General features: G+C 37.0%; 1 protein-coding gene across 1 annotated transcript in view; it reads left to right on the forward strand.

The window, feature by feature from the left end:
- LOC127665192 (contactin-associated protein-like 3) overlaps positions 1-22,211 on the forward strand; it is a 171,633-nt gene that overhangs the window by 121,803 nt on the left and 27,619 nt on the right. The window contains exons 8-12 of the mRNA XM_052157625.1: positions 2,616-2,759; positions 5,467-5,638; positions 8,172-8,278; positions 14,492-14,611; positions 19,120-19,320. Coding sequence (XP_052013585.1) covers positions 2,616-2,759; positions 5,467-5,638; positions 8,172-8,278; positions 14,492-14,611; positions 19,120-19,320 — 744 coding nt within the window. The remainder of the gene's footprint in view (positions 1-2,615; positions 2,760-5,466; positions 5,639-8,171; positions 8,279-14,491; positions 14,612-19,119; positions 19,321-22,211) is intronic.

The following is a 22,211-nucleotide window of genomic DNA, read 5'->3' on the forward strand; positions in this document are numbered from 1 at the left end:
AAAGAACTCCACTAGAGAGCTCCTACAGCTGATAAACAACTTCAGCAAAGTGGCAGGTTATAAAGTCAACTCAAGCAAATCAGTGGCCTTCCTATACTCAAAGGATAAGCAGGCTGAGAAAGAAATTAGGGAAATGACCCCCTTCACAATAGCCACAAACAGTATAAAGTATCTTGGGGTGACTCTTACCAAACATGTGAAAGATCTGTATGACAAGAACTTCAAGACTCTGAAGAAGGAAATGGAAGAAGACCTCAAAAAATGGGAAAACCTCCCATGCTCATGGATTGGCAGAATCAATATAGTTAAAATGGCCATTTTGCCTAAAGCACTATACAGATTCAATGCAATACCCATCAAAATCCCAACTCAATTCTTCACAGAGTTAGAAAGAGCAATTATCAAATTCATCTGGAACAACAAAAAACCCAGGATAGCTAAAACTATTCTCAGCAACAAAAGGAAATCTGGGGGAATCAGTATCCCTGACCTCAAGCAATACTACAGAGCAATAGTGTTAAAAACTGCATGGTATTGGTACAGTGACAGGCAGGAGGATCAATGGAACAGGATTGAAGATCCAGAAATGAACCCACACACCTATGGCCACTTGATCCTCGACAAAGAGGCTGAAAACATCCAATGGAAAAAAGATAGCCTTTTCAACAAATGGTGCTGGTTCAACTGGAGGTCAGCATGCAGAAGAATGCGAATTGATCCATCCTTGTCTCCTTGTACTAAGCTGAAATCCAAATGGATCAAGGACCTCCACATAAAGCCAGACACTCTGAAGCTAATAGAAAAGAAACTGGGGAAGACCCTTGAGGACATCGGTACAGGGAGAACGTTTCTGAACAGAACACCAATAGCGTATGCTCTAAGAGCAAGAATTGACAAATGGGACCTCATAAAATTACAAAGTTTCTGTAAGGCAAAGGACACCATCAAGAGGACAAATCGGCAACCAACAAATTGGGAAAAGATCTTCACCAATCCTACATCAGATAGAGGGCTAATATCCAATATATATAAAGAACTCAAGAAGTTAGACTCCAGAAAACCAAACAACCCTATTAAAAAATGGGGTACAGAGTTAAACAAAGAATTCTCACCTGAAGAACTTCGGATGGGGGAGAAGCATCTTAAAAAATGCTCAACTTCATTAGTCATTAGGGAAATGCAAATCAAAACAACCCTAAGATTTCATCTTACACCAGTCAGAATGGCTAAGATTAAAAATTCAGGAGACAGCAGGTGTTGGAGAGGGTGTGGAGAAAGAGGAACACTCCTCCACTGCTGGTGGGGTTGCAAATTGGTACAACCACTCTGGAAATCAGTCTGGCGGTTCCTCCGAAAACTGGGCACCTTACTTCCAGAAGATCCTGCTATACCACTCCTGGGCATATACCCAGAAGACTCCCCACCATGTAATAAGGATACATGTTCTACTATGTTCATAGCAGCCCTATTTGTAATTGCCAGATGCTGGAAAGAACCCAGGTATCCCTCAACAGAAGAGTGGATGCAAAAAATGTGGTATATCTACACAATGGAGTACTATTCAGCCATTAGAAACAATGAATTCATGAAATTCTTAGGCAAATGGATGGAGCTAGAGAATATCATACTAAGTGAGGTAACCCCGACTCAAAAGGTGAATCATGGTATGCACTCACTAATAAGTGGATATTAACCTAGAAAACTGGAATACCCAAAACATAATCCACACATCAAATGAGGTACAAGAAGAAAGGAGGAGTGGCCCCTGGTTCTGGAAAGACTCAGTGAAACAGTATTCAGCAAAACCAGAACGGGGAAGTGGCAAGGGGTGGGTGGGAGGACAGGGGAAGAGAAGGGGGCTTGCGGGACTTTCGGGTAGTGGGGGGGCTAGAAAAGGGGAAATCATTTGAAATGTAAATAAATTATATCGAATAAAAAAAAAAAAAGAAAAAAAAAAAAGATAAGTAATGCAAAAATGAATTTATTTGCAGATATAAATCAGTTCTACAACCAACTATATCTTATAGGCCTAATAATTTGCATTTTTATGGACAAAAAAATTAATCTTTGCCTAGCTATCAGTTTCCTATAATTGACAGCTATGAATTAGATTGTGTAGTGAAAGTCGCAATGCTTACCTGAATGCCACCTCCCTCATGGGAAGCTCAGTGATCTTTCTCTCTCATTCAAAACCTGTCACAATTGTCTTTGGCTCAGATTATAAATTTATTCCTCTAACTCTTTAAAATAATTTCTTTTTGATAGATTAAGTGAAACCAGTAAATTTTCCATTCGAGGTCTAAACTAAATTGCATTTTGAATTCCACTGGTAAGGACTTTTGACATATATATGTCATATTTATGAATAATTAATTTTAAAGTGAGGCTCTAAGCATATAATCAGCATTTACTTCAGGGGATTCTTTAGAGGCAGTAATGTTTTCTCTGTGTGTTGTCATAATAAATGGATTCATTTCATTACAGAAAATGGTAAATTTGTTTTCCTCAGTAATATATCTGAACATAAATCATGCTCTTCTCTGACTTATTCAGTGATCTGAATAAGTGCTTACACTTTTCAAAATTTAGATGTCTGTAACTAGTTATTTTTCTAGGTGCCGTACTGAATGATGGGCTGTGGCACTCAGTGTCCTTGTCTGCCAAGGGTAGCTACCTAAGCCTTGTGGTAGATGGAGACTTCTCTGCTCAGACCCTGATGTCTGTGGGAATTTACTTGGGTGACACTTACTATTTCGGAGGTAAGCGAAGGCAGTTCAACTATATTGACAGACAGTGGGTCCAAATGATCTCCACGGCCTTTCATCACAGACCTGTGATGAAATATATATATAATAAATATTTAAATCAATTGATACTAAGAAATCAATAATTTCTTTACTCAGATAAACATATTTGGGCTTTTTAAGAACACAAAACATTGTATTTTCTCAAACAAGAAGAAATAACTTCAGAAAGTTTATTTTGCTATTTCAATACTTCTTAATTCCACTTAATATTTAAGGAAAATAAATTGTAGTTCGCATGGAATTTCTCAACCTCAATTGCTATAATAAAATCCACATAGCAGATAATGCTACACCTCTAAAAGCTATATGGTAAAACAAATCATTATTGTGTTGGGGGGTGGTCTTGTGCTCCTATTTAAATGCTGAATTCTGTACCCCAAGATCTGATTGCTCCAAGATAAGCAAATTCTCACATATGCCAGCTTTGTTGTGTAAACCTTGCTCTCCAATTTAAAACTATTAGCTAAATAAAACTGGTAACAGCCAATTACTGGGGAGAATAGAAGGCATCATGGTTGAGTTACCAGGTTGGGGGTGCAGGAGCAGAGCTGAGCAGAGGTAGGGACTACCTGTCAGAAGAAGGAGAAGAGAGAATGAATGAACAAGGAAGGAGATAGGTGAATAGGAGGTCTCCATTAGGTATGATCAACCAGGAACATGTACCCTGAGGACAGGCTGATAGAGCAGAAATAACCCAGGAAGACACAAACAGCAAGTACTTGGTTAATGCATCTGGGAAGTAGGAGTAATCTCCCAGTAATTGTGCAAAAGTCAAATAAATAAATCATGGTCTGAGTCTCATTCATTTGTAAGCAAGGCAGAGATAGGTGTAATTTAATTTATTTAACAAAAATTGTCATCTTACATGGAAAAAGGTATTGTGTTGCTAGATACACTCATAGTCACAACATAATTCTGCCTGTCTATGAGCATCGAAAGTGGCTTTTCTTTTCTACAGCTGTTTTCTCTAATTTCTCTAATTTCTTTTCCACATTTGAGAGTGAATGCTTTCATTTTTTTCATGTTTATTGAATTATCCAGACCCTTAATTTAAATCAGTGGTTCTCAATCTGTGCGTTGTGAATCTTTGGGGGTCAAATGCCCTTTCACATGACTCATATACCAGATATCCTGCATATCAGATATTTGTATTACAATTCATAGCAATTGCAAAATTACAGTTATGCAGAAGCAACAAAACTAATTTTATGGTTGGGAGTCACCACAACCATATTGAGGAACTGTATTAAAGGACTGCAGCATTAGGAAGGTTGAGAACCTCTAATTTAAATAAACATCTCATGTTATCCTGCAGTTATCTTTGAAGTGAAAGACATTTAGAAATGCTTAGTTTTGCTTTGCTTAATATAGTAGTCATTTTTATCCATTTCCTTACTTGGCAGTATATGAATTAAAGTGCTACCATTAATAGAATGTTGCAACATTCTCAGGCCACCAGATTTCTGTATTTTGGGACTAAATGTGATAATATTGCTTAATTTAAGTCACCCATAAACTTGTGTGTGTGTATGTGTGTGTGTGTGTGTGTGTGTGTGTGTGTGCTCAACTGCAGGTTGAGCCTAAGACCTGCTTTACCACTGAGTTACAGCCCCAAACTTCTTTTTACTTTTACTTTAGAACAGTTCCTAATGAAGTTGTCTAAGCTGGCCTTTAACTCACTGCACATCTTAGATAGAGCTTGAATTTGTGATTAGGCTCTTGAATAACTGGGATTACAAGTTTGTGAAACCAGATGCAAACTGTTGCTCATGCTTCTTATACAAGTGTTGCATTTCCAAAAACCTATATAATAAAAGGAAACTGTCACAAGCATTGGCATTTGTAACTCAGCTGAAAATAACTTGAAGGGTATAATGAGACTTAATGTTTTACTTATAATATCAGAAATAGCCAATTACTTGTTTTATTCCTTTATATTCAAAGAAGATTCTATACTACTGACTTTTATTTACCACCATGTATTCTAACTATGTGGTGGCTCTTAGTATCTTTGGTGTTAAAATAAAATATAACCTTTGGTTAACACATGATTAAAGAACTTAATTTTTTAAATTACTAGAAAAACCAATGTAATTATTTCTATCAAGTCAGAACACAAAATGTTTTAAAACAATCTCAAATGCACATATATGATAACATATAAGACATGAATGGATATTTCACATGTTTTTGATAAATTAGAATACACAGCTGCATTTTGTAGCTAGTATGGTTCAAGAACTCAGCATCTCTTAAATCAAGGGTAGCCTCTGATTTAAACTATTCTAATTTTATCTCTATTTTTATTTCTTTCATGTATACAAAATGATGATAAAATATATTAATATTTTAACAAGATATTAAAAAGAAGTCAACCTTCACTTGGATCTGCAATAATGATGGCTATAAAAATTATTAATTTTATTTTTTATCTTAATTTTATTCTAGTTTTTAAAGTTCTCAGTTCTAGTTACTATCTTACCTTTGATCTGTCCTAACTTATAGTCTTAGATTAGCTCCTCTTCTGATGAGGGCTCTCATGTAAGGTCAAGTCAAAGTTCATTTCTCAACGGTGTCAACAAGCAGAAGTTTTCAGTCCTCATGGAACAAACAGTTGTCATGGTCCTTGATTTTCTCCTGTCTTTGTGTTTGCACTCAGGTTGTCCCAACAACAGCTATAGTTTTGGATGTGAACATTCTTTTGGAGGCTTTCAGGGCTGCCTGAGGCTCATCTCTGTTGGTGACAAAGTGGTGGATCCTATTGCAGTACAGCAGGGAGTGTTAGGAAGCTTCAGTGACCTCCAGATAGACTCCTGTGGCATCATAGACCGGTAAGAACCTTGCTAGATTGTTTTAGCATACCTCTTTTTAAAGTTTAAAGCTGGAAATAACAGTCACATTTACAGTGGAGATTATAAAGACTCTTTTGCACATCTCATTGTGTTAACATCTTTTTCAAGGACAGTACTTTATAAGAAGACGTATTCCATGGAGCTGTAATGATGGCTCAGCTGTTACTAGTTCATACTGGTCTTACAGAGAATCTGAGTTCAGTTCCCAGCACCCTTGTCTGGTAGCATACAACCACCTTTAACTACAGATACAGATGCATTTGTGTACCATATATTCACCCAGACACATACAAACAAATAAAATCTATTTTTAATATATTGGACTGGAAAGATACAGCAGTTAAGACTATTGGCTACTCTTCCATAGGACCTGAATTCAACTCACGGCATTCACATGACAACTCATAACCATCTGTAACTCCAGTTCCAGTTTGGCACACTCTCCTGGCTCCTGAGGGCATCAAGTATTCATATGGAATATAGATAACAAATGCAGGCAGAATACATATACATATAAAATAAAATATTTAAAAGATTTTTTAAGACAATACATCCTTTTTTGAATTTTAACTCAAAATAATCCCAGGTTTATAGTTACCTGGCCATTGTATCTCTGCACTAGCAACTCATACTACTATGAAGCAGAAGAATTGAAAAGGCTGCTTTCTTCAATTTCAGTACCAAACAAAACTGTCTGTTCTGCAGAATAAATGTAAAGTAAATTCTCAAGTTTAAGCTGCAGAAATGAATGAACCTCTGTTTATAGTTACAGACTTAGTAAAGAATAGACATGAAAAACATTTGAGGTTTTAAAAATTAGGGCTAGGAGAAAGCTTGGTGAGTAAAGCACTTGTCACTCAAATGTGAGGACCTGAGTTTAGATCCCCAGAACCTACATAAATTAAAAAACCAGAGTACACTTCTGTAACCCCAGTGTTCCTATGGCAAGATGCAAGTCAGAAACAAGATAATCTCTTGAAGCTCATGGGCCAGTTTGCAGGGATGAACAAAGACCTTGTCTCAAACAAGGTAGAAGATGAGAACAAACACCTTATATCCTCTGTCATTCACACGTATGTAGCAATTATTGCTATATGTCAACCAAAATAAGCCAAAAACAAATATTAACTTGATAGTGCTAAAAATTTTTTAAATGTTATAGCTACAAATAGAACTTATTACCTTCTACTTCAAGGAGAAAAGTTAATTTTACTACTTTAAACATTAACTGTGCAATTGCCAGCTAAGCAAGTTTTGGTTTATAATCATGTCTGGTGATTTTTTACACTTGATCTTAGCCAAAAGGCCGAGAAGTGAAGGTGATTTTTTTAAAAGAACATAATTCCTACCAAATGGAAAATTCACCCATAGGAACTTAATTTGGCACAAAATATTTTCCCCGTGAATGTTGGGGTTTTTGTTAAAAATAATAATAATAATAATTAATTAATTTGAAGATGAAGGTGCATTGTACAGGAAGTTGCTCCAGTTGCTTTCACAATTACCTGTGAAATTAAAATTCTTGAAATAGACTCAAGACTGCATCCACTGGGAAACTTCAGACTCTTTTCACAGGGACATATGCTGGGATGGCTCTGTCTGAGCAGTGCACCTGCTTGACAGGCACTGTACAGCCCAACTCAGCCATCAGTGCAGCTCATAGGAGTTGTCTGACAGACATGAATGTAAATAATGAGAGCCATCAGAGATATGTGTGTGATATTTTTTCCACTTGTAATTTATTGTTTAACTATCTTGTCAATGACTTACAAGACATAATTTGTTTTTATCCAGAAGACTCTGGAAGTATCAGGCACCTCTCAATTTGTTCTTTCTTTTCCTGGTTGTTTGGCTCTTCATGGTTCCTAGTGATTCTTTTAAATTTTAGAGTAGATTTTCCCAAGTTTGTAAAAAAAAAGTCATTGAAATTTTGAGAGAGGTTGTACTGAATGTAGAGGTAGATCCGAGTAGTCCTGACATCTTAGCAACATTATCTCTTTAAAACTGATTGCTTACTCTGAAGGTAAAGGAGGCAATAGCATGTCTTTTAAAAAATTATTCACTATTTCTCAAAGCACATTGCTATAATACAGAAAACTTCCCTATCCATTCTCTTCTCCTCTCCTACATTCCTTTCTTTTAAAATGTCCACAATTACTAAATTGAGCTTTAATGAATTTTATTTTATATATGAAATAAATTTTGCTAGACACATAATGTTAGTATTTTGATATTAGGAATGAAAAATAAGGTGTTTCAAATTAAGCTCTCATATGAAACAAAATTCACTACCTAAAATTATTGTTATTAATAGAAACCTTGATGGCAGACTCAGTGCCCACTGGTCACTTGAATTTTCTGTATACACTACAAATCCATTTGTAACTTTTTATTTATTCTTCTCTCATATATTATATCCAAACTGCAGTTTCCCCTTGCTCCTTTCCTCCCAGTCCCCTGCACACACCTCTATTAGCCCAGGGGTTTGGTGATTATGTTTGTTTTCTTATAGGTGTTTGCCCAGCTACTGTGAGCATGGAAGTGGATGTACCCAGTCATGGGACACTTTCTCCTGTGATTGTGAAGGCACAGGCTACACTGGAACAACCTGCCATTCCTGTAAGCTTCACAACTCAATCCTTATGTCTTTGTGACTTCTTTGTCTTTTTGTTATCTATTTTGATAATTTCATTACATTATTTGCCAGTTATGTTTATCTGCATATCTCCAAGTATGCAGAGATATCAGAATACGTATTGCAGCACCTAACTACTGTCTGGTTTATTTTAAGCCACTTTATTTATTGTTTATTTATGTATTTGCTTATTTAATGCTACAGATCAAACCTAGGCTTTGTACATGTTGACAAATGCTGTGCCACTGAGCTACAGTCTCAGTACTTAATATCACCTAACACTAGGACAGCAAGAGAACACAGACAAATATGCAATACTAAGTACAGCAAAAGTGAACCTTGTCAGCAATAGCAAAGTAATATAGTAGAATAATATATAGAACAAGTTGTAGACTAGGGAGGTGACTTAGGTAGGAAAGTACTTGCTTTGCAAGCATGAATACATGAGATTGCCAGCCCCATATAAAAGGAGAGACATGGCAATTTGCCTGAAATGTCAGTACTAGGGAGACAGAGACAAGAGGATCCCTGGGGCTGCTGGCCAACCAATCTAATCAAACTGGAATCTCCAGGTTGAGTCAGAAACCTCATCTCAAAAAATAGAGTCTGGGTGTGGTAGCACATGCCTTTAATCTCAGCACTCAGGAGGCAGAGGCAGGTGGATCTCTTAATTTAATGCCAGTCTTGTCTACAAAGAAAGTTTCAGTACAGCCAGAGCAACACAAATTGAAGTGGGGAGCTGTGAAAAAGAAAACTGAAGGCAAACTCTAGCCCCCACAGGCATGTACACAACACATGCATGTGAAAACACATACACTTGTGTATATGCATATAGGCAAATAAATCCACACACAAAAATAAAGATTTAAAAGCTGTATGGTACAGGGTGAAAATAAAGTAAAATAAAGTATGCATGTTGTAACAGCTTGTTCCTTTGCATAGGATTTAATTTCTACAATCCTTTCAGTGAGAGAAAAACAGAAAAATAATCATTTTCCAAGTTTTCTCAAGCCTGAATGTAATACAATGAAGGATTCTTTAAAAACTCTGTTTAGAAGTGCTACATGGTAAAGTTTTAGAAGAGGCCATTAAAATCTCTTAAATTGTGGTTTTTCTTTGGTAGAGATGCTAATTAATCATAAATTGTACACTTATTGAGTTCTTAAATATGTCTGTTCTTTTCTAGTGAATTCCATAAATTAACTGATTAAACTCTAGAGAGATTCAAGAATAAAAGATTATTATTGCTTTCATTGTTATGACTAGGAAAGAGATTAAGAAGCTCAACATGGTATTTGGTGACACAGTAATGATTTGAACTAAGGAAGCTTCAGTTTAGGTGAACCTTCACTTGAAAGGTGGGCTTTAAGTAGTAGTACCAGAAACAACCAGGAACTTGTAACAAATATACTCTCAGGATTCACCCATATCTACTAAACTGGAACCTCAGGATAGGTATATGTGGGAATGTGTTATCTCAGAAACAAAGGTGGACAAGTTTGTGTTTTTCCACCATATTAAAAATTATTGACCAATAGTAAATTCACAAGCTACATTGGTTTCTTTAACTACAGTTTACAAGAAGTACTGATTTTTCTTGATAGCTGGTTATAGGCAAGCACTAGTGCTTCTTTTATTCCAGCTTTAATTTATACATCAAACAGTAAATATTTCTACATATGTATTATAGCTCACACAATGGTTACAAAGGGGTTAAAAGGTCATAGCAAAATTCAAGAAATTCAAAGATACCTTACTAGAGGCAGGGACAGAGATCTGGCAGAGATGCAAAGAGTATCACTGCAAGTGGTTAGACAAGATATTAATGAACAATGAATGCATTAGAGAACTGTTGAAAGTCTTACAAAACCAGACAAAGCTAAGCTCTAGCCTAGCTTCAGATACAAGGTGCAATTTCTCTGAACAATAGAGGCGAGGTGCAGGTCCAGGTCTGGTTGAACAAACAAATGAATCGATGGAAGGACAGATAATGACTCAAGTAGGTTCCACCAGTAGACGGTACTAAGCCAAGCTGAAGCCCTGCCTCCCCACCACCCCCCGCCCCAGACAGGGTTTCTCTGTGTAGCCCCTGCTATCCTGGAACTCACTCTGTAGACCAGGCTGGCCTCAAACTCAGAAATCTGCCTGCCTCTGCCTCCCAAGTGCTGGGATTAAAGGCGTGTGCCACCACCGCCCCGCAAGCCCTGTCATCTCTATATTTATTCATCCCTTTATCACTCACTCCCAAGTAGTGCCACTCCATGATGAGTAAGCATTTAAACATAGGAGCCTATAAGGGCCATTCCTATTCAAACAACCACAGACCTCACCCCAGTTCCACATGCCACTTACTCACGTCAAGTGCCCACCGAAATCTTTTCACAACTCCATGAGATTTACCTGATCTTTACAAGAATTATAGTCAGAAGTCAGAGTATGAATTGTTATATCTCCACTTAGAGATGCAAGTAAAGTTAGAGGAGACGCCTGGATTCCCAACAGCAAAGTTCTACATGAGCCTGGCAAGGGAGAAGACAATCTACTCCCAACCCTACTGCAGATTGACTCATCAAACACATGTTAGGATTAGAAAGACTTCTATTTCTGCAGACACTTTACTTTTGTAGGGGTTTCTCTAAAACCAAAGTGAGAAACTCGACAAAGTAGCAGAACTGCCACAGGGATTATATTTACTTCCATAGAACTTCTATTCTCTGAGCATAATCTTGAACATCAAGATATCTTCCCTAATTCCTTTGTATCTTCTTCCATATGCAGCAACGTCCCTTACATGGTATAGTTCATGAACTAGTTTTACTAATAATGCATGCCTATACCCTGCATTCAAATATAACTCCCCAGATACCAAAAGGCTGAAAGGAGAAGTATTTCAATTTTTAAATGTTGTATTTATTCTTAATCTATGTGCATTGATGTTTGCCTGCATTGATGTTTGTCTGTGTCAAGATGTCAGATGCCCTAGAACTGGAGTTACAGACAATTGTGAGCTGCCATGTGGGTGCTAAGAGTGGAATCCTAGTCCTCTTAAAGAGCAGCCAGTGACCTTAACCACTGATCTATCTCTCTAGCCCCCAAATATTTAAATTTTAACATGATCTAATCATGTCATTGATAACTGTGGATTTTAGCAATTAATGTTTTCAAATAGATGTACCATGTGAAACAGTGTTTCAGCAAACCCTTAGTCATGAGACTTACTCATAAGTGGTCATTTTTGTTTTGTATGGTCATGTAATTAATTCATGTATTCTTTGTCATTTAAAAAGTCAAGGGACTCGGAGAAACAAAAGGTTCAGTTATTCTCCTTGATATGTGTTCTCTAGCTAGGCCCACAAAAATCTAACCATGAGTATAAGTCCTGTCAGACATGTACAAGAACTTGCACAATTAAATACACATGTATGGGAAAAATAATGACAGAACAGTAAGTAATACATCTGACTTATGTTCCAACCTATGACATTTATTGAAAAAACACTGATGAATTCAACAGTTTACTCTGGGGCCATTCTAGGATGACATTCACATTGTTTACCTTAAAGTTTTTCAGACTTAAAATTTATTTTTGCACACTACAAATAAAAAAACAGTTTTATTGGCTGAGGCGATGGCTCATTTAGTTTAGTGTTTGCCTTGTAAACATGAAGGCTTGACTTAAATTCCCAAGACTGATGTAAAAACTGAGCATGGTAGCCAGTGTTTGTAATTTCAGCACTGAAAGGCAGAAAAAGGTGGATCCCTGAGGCTCACAGTACAGTCAGCACAGCCTGTTTGGTGATCTCCAAGCCAACAAGAAACCCTGTCCCAAGAAAGGAGACTATGAGTGGTACCTAAGGAAGCATATATGAGGTTGTTCTTATGATATGCTATAAATTCACACCATTCCCTTTACAATATGTTTTGACACATTTCATGTGTGCACGCATACACAGCCAGCCACACACTTTTTTAAAAAAAAGTTTTCTAAATATTCCATTTTATGAAATGAGAGAAAAATAATACCCATACCTTACCTTCAAATATTCTTAAAATCAAAGAATAAAGTCAGCCTAATCAAGATAAAGGAAAATTACATTTATATGGGACTAATTTGGATTGCAATTCAAGAAAAAAATCTTGAAAATATATTCTAAGGTTTTATTAAATGGCAATTATATATCCAGTCTTAAACCAAAGAGGGTTGGAAATCATTATTCCTTAGTGAGAATTATAATTGGTATTAGTGGGTAAAAAAGAGTTTGATTACAGTCACAGAAATCTCTGGATAGGGTAGTCTGGTGGAAAGGTCTGTTGTTCAGAGGTCAATAAAGGCTAATGATGTTCCAACACCAGTATGTGATGGAACATGCTTTCCAGTAGTCTAGTTCAAACATAGACAAATCTGGGACAGATTTATGTGGATCTCTTGAGCTCATTTTAGTTTTTTGCAACAATATTACACAAGTTTTGTTGTTTACCTTGACATTTATTGAGGATTTGAAAATATTTTGAATTAACATTTGTGAAGACAAATGTAGAAAATTCAATATTCTTATAATAATGATATAAATGAACCCCATTCCCTTTATAATTTTTTTGGCACAGCTTATTTGTTTAGTTCGTTTGTCTCCAAAGGCTAAAATGAGTTTGTTGGTACAGCAAAAGTCTGACCTTTGAGGCTTTAATGAAAGGAACCAACATAGTTGACATTCAAGTTCCTTCTCCAAGAGGCCATATGCACTCTTAACTTTTTTGAATAGGTATTTTATGTAGGTCAAAATGTTACCTTGCTGGCCTTTTTTGGAATTTAAGCTAAAAATTAGGAATCCTATATCTTGGTAACATATTTATATACACAAATGAAAATGTTCAGTTATACAGAATAAATAAACATTATATAAAAATATTTTCATCAAAGTATTTTCCCTCTTGTTTTGAGTTTGTATTACCATCATTGTCATTTTCAAAATGCTTAATAGAGTTTCTTTTCAACTTAATTATTTTTTAATGAATAGGAGATGGTCATTTATAAATTGTATTCATGTCTTTGAAATGTTTATTTGAGCCGGGCAGTGGTGGTGCATGCCTTTAATCCCAACACTTGGGAGGCAGAGGCAGGTGAAATTCTGAGTTCGAGGTCAGCCTAGACTACAGAATTTCAGGACAGCCAGGGCTATACAGAGAAACCCTGTCTCCAAAAACAAAAACAAAAACAAAAAAAATTAAAAAAATAAAATGTGTATTTAAAGCAAAGGATATACTTAATTATGTTAAAGATGTATTATAGTGTATTTGTTGGATAATACCATATGATCTGGCTATACTAATATTTGTTGAGTGTTATTACAGTTAGAGTAAAATTTCCTTCTTTAATTTTAGCACTTAGTTCTGAAGGATACTTGTCATGTGTTTGAATAGAATTGTGAATCAATAGCATGTAGGATTGGAAGCTACAATTTCTCTAAGACTACCTCCTAACTCTTTCATACTGTGCTTCAAAATAGTCATCCTTAACTTAAAAGTGAGAGAAAACGTGTACACAGAGAGAGCAAAATCTCCATGTTACCAAATATTTTCCTTTTAAAGGTGGTATCACATTTCCAGGGTAATCTCCATCTTGTGTGTGTGCTCTTATATGTCAATGGGAGCCCAACCCACAAAGACCAGAGGAAGATGTTGAGTGCCTACTGTGTTTCTCTCCAATGTATTTCCTTGAGACATGGTCTCTCACTGAATCTAGAGTTAGTCTGGAAGCCTGCAATTTCCACCCTATACAACACTGGGGCTATAGGGATGTTCAGCCACCCCTGGATTCTTAACTAGGTGCTGAGAATTTTAACTCTGGTGTTCATGCAGTAAATGCTATTATCTTCTAAGCCATCTTAATTTTTAATTACTGACATACTATTTCCTTTTTACAAAAATAGAAGCATATACAAAATATTTACATAGTGCCTAATAATATTGAACACAAATTTATTGTAATTTGATAAATTCCTTCTACCTTATTAATAAAATAAATTTAATTATTGATCATATTTATTTTATCTAATTAAATGTAATGTCACATATATTAATTAAATTATGTTGAATAACATAGTTCATGTATCTATAATTTAGAAATGGAAGCTTCTAGACAATAATTGAAAATATTGAAGGGTTTCACTGTGTTTCTGGTAAATGGTATTCCCCTACAGCCATCTATGAACAGTCTTGTGAAGCCCACAGGTACAGAGGAAGCCCTTCTGGACTTTACTACATTGATGTAGATGGAAGTGGACCGCTGGCGCCATTTCTTGTGTACTGCAATATGACAGGTATGTTAATAGTCTTTAGCTTTGTATAAGAGCTATACATAGAATCAAAATCAAAGTAGATTAAAAAATCTACTTAGTTGGCAATATTATAAAAGTAAATTTTGATGTTAAGAAGTAGAAATACTGCATAAATATGTATTAATATTTTGTTAAATAAATTTTATGTCATTCTTATTGCTCCTACATTTCTCACAATCACATATGTTCATGTCTATAACAATAAACATGAAGCTTTAATTCTAAAATTTTCATAGTTTTACTGTTTAAAACAAAAATACTAATTGCTTAAAGTGCTAGGAAACAGCATGTATATGGTAGAATTTATGTGTAACTTAGAAAATTCAGTGATCTCCAGGACATACAATCTTTTTCACCTTCAAGGAGAGTTAGTTTTTGATATTATAAAGTATCTTTGGTTTAGATATTATTACAAATAAGCACAGCTTTATTGTGGAAGATTACATGATAATTAATTATTTTTACAGAAATTTTCTTCCACCCATCATTCTCAACTCTCTAGAAGAAGCAATCTGGAATGAATAGTTCTCATTTAATATGTTTTGAAATGTTCTAAAGTTTCATAAGTTGACCAGTAACAAGATGGGTCATCAACAACCAAGGGAAAAACCAGACAAATGAAAGTACAAAGAAACTTAAAAAGCTTTAGTAAAGAGTTTCAAAGAATATTAAAACAAGAGAACATTAAATGATTCAGAACCACCTATGCAGCAATGTGCTGGAGATAATGAAACCTGAAGGTCCTGCTAAGAGATACTAATTATCACCAGAACTTCCTGAGTAGACAAACTAAATGGAGACAATGTGGTGAGCATTCATCCTGCAACTTTTCCCAGGAGTCATTTGTACCCCACCATCTTCAGGCATTTCCATAAAGTAATCCTGGCAAAATCAAAGTACCCACAAAGCTCAAACCAAGAGGAATCTTGAGCTAGAGGCTACACTGCTTATAGCCAATAAGAGTGTTAAGACAAACAAATAAAGCAATAGCAACTTTAAAAGGTCAATAGTCAAAATGCTCTTCCCCAAACTTAAAAATGGAGAAGAAGTTAGAGCTTTCAAAATCCAGTGTCAGGCATGCAAAGGAGCTTGGAAATGACAGTGATGTGTTACCCAGCAAAGGAGTGAACAAAATGAAAACTTAGCAACTCTTCCATGATCCATTAGAGAAATAAAATCACAAAGAACATTGACAATCAAAATGGAGAGATGAATAAGCAGATACAGACAGGAGCCTGGATGAACAGATACTGAAGAGCAGCAACCTCCACAGAAACAAATGCCAGGTTAGAGATCCCAGAGTGAAAGTGGAGGTATACTTTCAGATTCAGTGGGTACAAGTCTGAGAGTTAAAAATTCAGGGAGACCCCATCATTGTGTGAGATTTTTCTGTTATGAGTTTGACTAGCTTCTCATAGTATATACTAGAGAAAAAAATCTCTTCATGCTTCTAGAAGAGGAAGAGGGTGCTAAGAACCATTTTAAACACACCAGAATATGCTGTATTTCCCTACAATATGGATGGTATTCATAGTTCTTTCTAAGATTCTTAATGTTTATTAAAAGAAATTGTGGATCTTTGGGGAATAATAGTTGTTCCTATCCTATCTAATCTTGCTTACTATGGTATTAATAGCAATAATGATATAAGTGAAATTTTGTAAATAATGATGTATATCCCATAATGTCCAAGATTACCATTTTATTATTCAGAAAAAAACAGTTTTACAACTAGATTTTCTATCCTTTACTTCTGTGTTCCAAGGATGTTTTCTATTATCACATTTGAACCATGAAGGATTGCAAACTTATTAAACTGATCAACACTTAAATGAATGTCTCAAGACCACCAAAATAAGACCATGATGAAGAAAGAAAGAAAGAAACAAAAAACATGGAGAGAGAGGGAGGAGGGAGGGAGGGAGGGAGGGAGGGAGGGAGGGAGGGAGGGAGGGAGGGAGGGAGGGAGGGAGGGAGGAGCAGGAAGGGAAGAAGTGGGAGGCAGAGAGAGAGAGAGAGAGAGAGAGAGAGAGAGAGAGAGAGAGAGAGAGAGAGAGAGAGAGAGAGAGAGAAAGGGAGGGAGGGAGAAAGAGAGGGAGAAAGATGAGAGAAAGAAAGAAAGAGAGAGAGAGAGAGAGGCATGCGACTACCTTCAATGTCCAAGTTAGCTCTTTATGACTGATTTAATTGATCGGAAAAACCTGAAATGTAATGTTGGGTAGGTAGTTCACAAAAAAAAGTTTCAGAAGAGGATGTGCCTATTCTTACAGAGACTTGATGTGCCAGGGAGATACAGGGAGGTGGGCACCCTCTCAGAGGAGAAGAGGAAGGGGTATAGAGGAGGGAGTCTGGGGGCAGGGACCAGCAGGGGAGCAGCGTTTAGGATATAAATATGTTTTTTAATGTAACAAGTTATGGGTAAGTTACCCCCATTGGGCATATGGAACCTGAAGAGGCAGATCCTGGATCCTGTAGCCAGGCAGAACCACCAGTGGAGGGATAAGGGCACCAACACCAATGCATCCACAAAACTTTCAACCCAAAATCTGTCCTAACTAAAAGAAATTCAGGGACAAAAATGGAGCAGAGTCTGAAGGAATGGCCAACTAATAACCACTCCAACTTGACACCCATTCCATAGGCAAAGCAAGCACCAATTCCTGACACTATTAATGATACTGTTATGCTTGCAAACAGAAGTCTAGCATAACTATCCTCTGAGAGATTCTACTGAGCAGCTAACTGAAACAGATGCAGATACCCACTGTCAAACATTGAATGGAGAAGGTTGTCAACTCTTAAGAGTTGGGGGAAGGATTGAAGGCTTTGAAGGGACTAGTAACTCTACAGGAAGACCAACAGCGCCAACTTACCTGGATCCCTGGGAGCTCTCAGAGACTGAGCCACCAACTAACGAATATACAAGAGCTGGATTGAGGTCCCCGGCACACATGTAGCAGACGTCTACCTCAAGCTCCATGTGGGTTCCCTCAACAACTGGAGCAAGGGTTATCCCAAAAAGCTGTTGCCTGTCTGCAGAATATGTTCTAGTTGGGCTGCCTTGTCTGGCCTCAGTGGGAGAAGAAGTATCTATTTCTACAGAGACCTGATGTGCCAGAGTGGAAGGATACGAGGAGGGGAGCACTCTCTCAGAGGAGAAGAAGAAGGGGTGTGGTGGAGGAACTCTGTGAAGGGGGAACTGGCAGGGAGCAGCATTTGGGATATAAATAAATTTTTTAATTAATTAAAAATAAGTAATTTCAGTTTTAAAAATATAAAATTTAAGCATATTTAGAAGATGTATTTGTGTGGATATAGGTACATGTGTGTACAGGTACACATGCACATATGTGCACCTATGTTTAGTAGCCAGAAGACATCCTTGTCTTTTGTTCCTTGGTCATCTTCTGGTTTTATTTTGTTAGGCATAAAACTCTTAAATTTGTCTCATGTACTTTTGACAATTGGGCTATTAAAATTTCTGAGATGTGGGCCTAGAGAGATGGTTCAGTTTATATGACCTAAAATCATATTCCAGCACCATTAGCTGGTAACTCCAGTGCTGTGGGAAGGGGAAACACCACACACACATACACACACACACACACATACATACACACACACACACACAGAGAGAGAGAGAGAGAGAGAGAGAGAGAGAGAGAGAGAGAGAGAGGGGGGGGGGGGAGAGAGGGAGGGAGAGAGATTCTTACTTAGAGTTTGCATTGCTATGAAAAGACACCATGACCAAGGCAACTCTTATAAGGGCAACATTTAATTTTGTCTGACTTACAGGTTCAGAGGTTCAGTCCATTATTATCAAGGAGAGTATGACAGCATCCAGGCAGGCATGGCGCAGGAGTAGCTGAGAGTTCTATATCTTCATCTGAATGCTGCTAGGCAAAGACTGGCTTCCAGGCAGCTAGAATGAGTGTCTTAAAGCCCATGCCCATAGTGACACTTCCTCCAACATGGCCACAGCTATTCCAAAATGGACACACCTTCAAATAGTGCCATTCCCTGGGCCAAGTATATTCAAACCACACACACACACACACACACACACAGAGAGAGAGAGAGAGAGAGAGAGAGAGAGAGAGAGAGTCCAGATGCATCATTCTTAAATTTATCTAATGAGAGCAATAGACATACAAAGAAAATACCATTAAAATAATAACAAAAAATGTTTATACATGGTTTGGCTTTGTTCTTGTGTTGTAAACAGTTTTAAAAACTAGAAAGTCATTCTTACATTTCATGTCTTTAGAAATGGTGTCGTGGATGTTTAATCATCTGTTCTCTCGATATTTTTTTCCTAAGGGCTAAGTTCTGCCTATACATTGCCATATAAATTCAGCTCAGAAAATTACCAGAAACTCTCATGAAAGCAAACAACATTTTAAAATTGAATATTGACATCCCTTTGGTCTGTGCTTTGTGAGCATCCCTGCAGACTATTGATGTCTCTTCTCTGTCTGGTTTCTTCTCAGCAGATACAGCATGGACTGTTGTTCAGCATGGAGGGCCCAATGTGGCAACAGTCAGAGGTGACCCAGAAGGACACATGCATTCTGCAACCTTCTCCTATGCTGCCACTGCAGCACAGCTGCATGCTGTGGTGGATGTTGCAGAGCACTGTGAGCAGCAGGTGGACCTACAATGCAGGACCTCAGGACCCTCAGATACAGGAGGTAAGGACCCAGCGTGATGCAGAAAGGGCAAAGGCACAGCTCTGTAGGCTATAGGATGTAATACACTTCCAGGAGAAAAAGGCCAAGGTCATTTACTGGAGGTTTATTCAAATCCTTTCCTAATTACATCAGGTTCCAATTAGACCACAAAGCATTGAAGAACACCCCTGACATGTTAATGAATGTTCAGTGTGCATGCATACAATTAGTGGCATACGTTTTTTAATATAAGAAAATTTTGTATTGACAATAGCATTAGCTTTCTGTTAACAGTTAAAGGATGATGATAAAAAAGGGTGGACAAGGCCTTGTAGTTCTTGGAGACTAGCAGCAATCCATGTCTTTTCTCTCCCCAAGATAAGGTATGATTTTTTTCATTTTTTTCTTTTATTGAAAATGTATTTTTTCCTCATACAATATATCCTAATTATAGATTCTCCTCACAGTTCCTCACCTCCAGATCCATACCCTACCTGTCTCTTTAAAAAAGAAGAGGCTTCTAAGAGATAATGACCAAACATAGCAAAATAAAATATAATAAGATAAGAGAAATTAGTCAAAGAAATAAAACTTCAGACCAATTTCCTTTATGAATATTGATGCAAAAATATTCAATAAAATTCTTGCCAACTGAATCCAAGAACACATCAGAAAGATCATTCACCATGATCAAGTAGGCTTCATCCCAGGGATGCAGGGATGGTTCAATGTACACAAATCTATCAATGTAATCCACTACATAAACAAACTCAAAAAAAAAAAAAAACCCCCACATGGTCATTTCATTGGATGCTAAAAAAGCTTTGACAAAATTCATCATCCCTTCCTGTTAAAAGTCTTGGAAAGATCAGGAATTCAAGGCCTATACCTAAAGATAGTAAAAGCAATATACAGCAAACCAGTAGCCAACATCAAACTAAATGGAGAGAAACTTGAAGCAATCCTACTGAAATCAGGAACTAAACAAAGCTGTCTTCTCTCTCCATATCTATTCAATAGAGTACTTAAAGCTCTAGCTAGAGCAATTAGACAAAAAAGAAGGTCCAAGGAATTACAAATTGGAAAGGAAGAAGTCAAAGTATCACTATTTGCAGATGATATGATAGTATACTTAAGTGACCCCCAAAACTCCACCAGAGAACTCCTACAGCTGATAAACACTTCAGAAAAGTGGCTGGATATAAAATTAACTCAAGCAAATCAGTACCCTTCCTATACTCAAAGGATACTCAAGCTGAGAAATTATGGAAACAACACTTTTCACAATAGTCACAAACAATATAAAGTATCTTGGTGTGATTCTAACCAAACAAGTGAAAAATCTATGTGACAAGAACTTCAAGTGTCTGAAGAAAGAAATCAAAGAAGACCTCAGAAGATGGAAAGTTCTCCTATGCTCATCGATTGGCAGGATTGATATAGTAAAACTGGTCATCTTTCCAAAAAGCAATATATAGATTCAATACCCCATCAAAATTCCAACTCAAGTCTTCACAGAGTTATGAAGAGCAATTCTTAAATTCATCTGGATTAACAAAAGACCCAGGATAGCTAAAAACTACTCTCAACAATAAGGGAACTTCCATGGGAATCAGCATCCTGGACCTCAAGCTATACCAAAGAACAATAGTGATAAAACTGCATGGTATTGGTACAGTGACAGGCAGGTAGATCAATGGAATAGAATTGAAGACCAAAAATGAACCCACACACCTATGGTCACTTGATCTTTGACAAAGGAAAAAAGATAGTATTTTCAACAAATGGTGCTGGTTCAGCTGGTGTTAACATGCAGAAAAATGCAAATCAATCGATTCTTAACTCCTCATACAAAGCTCAAGTCCAAGTGGATCAAGGACCTCCACATAAAGCTAGATACACTGAAACTAATAAAAAAGAAAGTGGGGAAGAGCTCAAGCACATGGGCACAGGGTAAATTTTCCTGAACAGAATACCAATAGCTTATGTTCTAAGATCAAGAAATGACAAATGGGACCTAATAAAACTGCAAAGCTTCTGTAAGGCAAAGGATACTGTCAATAGGGCAAAACAGCAACCAACAGATTGGGAAAAGATCTTTACCATCCAAGAGAGGGCTAATATCCAATATATACAAAGAACTCAAGAAGTTAGACTCCAGAGAACCAAATAACCCTATTTAAAATGGGGTACAGAAAACAAAGAATTCTCAACTGAGGAATACCAAATGACTAAGAAGCATCTAAAGAAATGTTCAACATCCTTAATCATCAGGGAAATGGAAATCAAAACAACCTGAGATTGCACCTCACACCAGTCAGAATGGCTAAGAACAAAAGCTCAGGTGACAGCAGGTACTGGCAAGGATGTGGAGAAAGGGGAACACTCCTCCATTTCTGGTGGGATTGCAAGTTGGTACAACCACTCTGGAAATCAGTTTGGCGGTTCCTCAGAAAATTGAATATGGTACTACTGGAGGACCCAGCTATACCACTCCTGGGCATATACCCAGAAGATGCTCCAACAAATAAAAAGGACACATGCCCCACTATGTTCATAGCAGCCTTATTTATAATAGCCAGAAGCTGGAAAGAACCCAGGTGTCCCTCAACAGAGGAATGGATACAGAAAATGTACATTTACACAATGGAATACTACTCAGCTATTAAAAACAATGAATTCATGAAATTCATAGGCAAATAGATGTAACTAGAAAATATTATCCTGAGTGAGGTAACCCATCTCATGGCATGACTGCCATTTGCCTCCTTCCATGCCCATCTATGCTTCTGAATGATTGTCCTTGTCACTAGTTCTATAACCACTCTATACGCACCTCAGAATGCACCCTTTTCTATCCCCAGTATCATTTTCTGTTTTAGTACATGGTTCTAAAGAACAAACACAGTGTC

The sequence above is a fragment of the Apodemus sylvaticus genome, chromosome 14 (assembly GCF_947179515.1).
Source record: "Apodemus sylvaticus chromosome 14, mApoSyl1.1, whole genome shotgun sequence".
NCBI lineage: Eukaryota > Metazoa > Chordata > Mammalia > Rodentia > Muridae > Apodemus > Apodemus sylvaticus.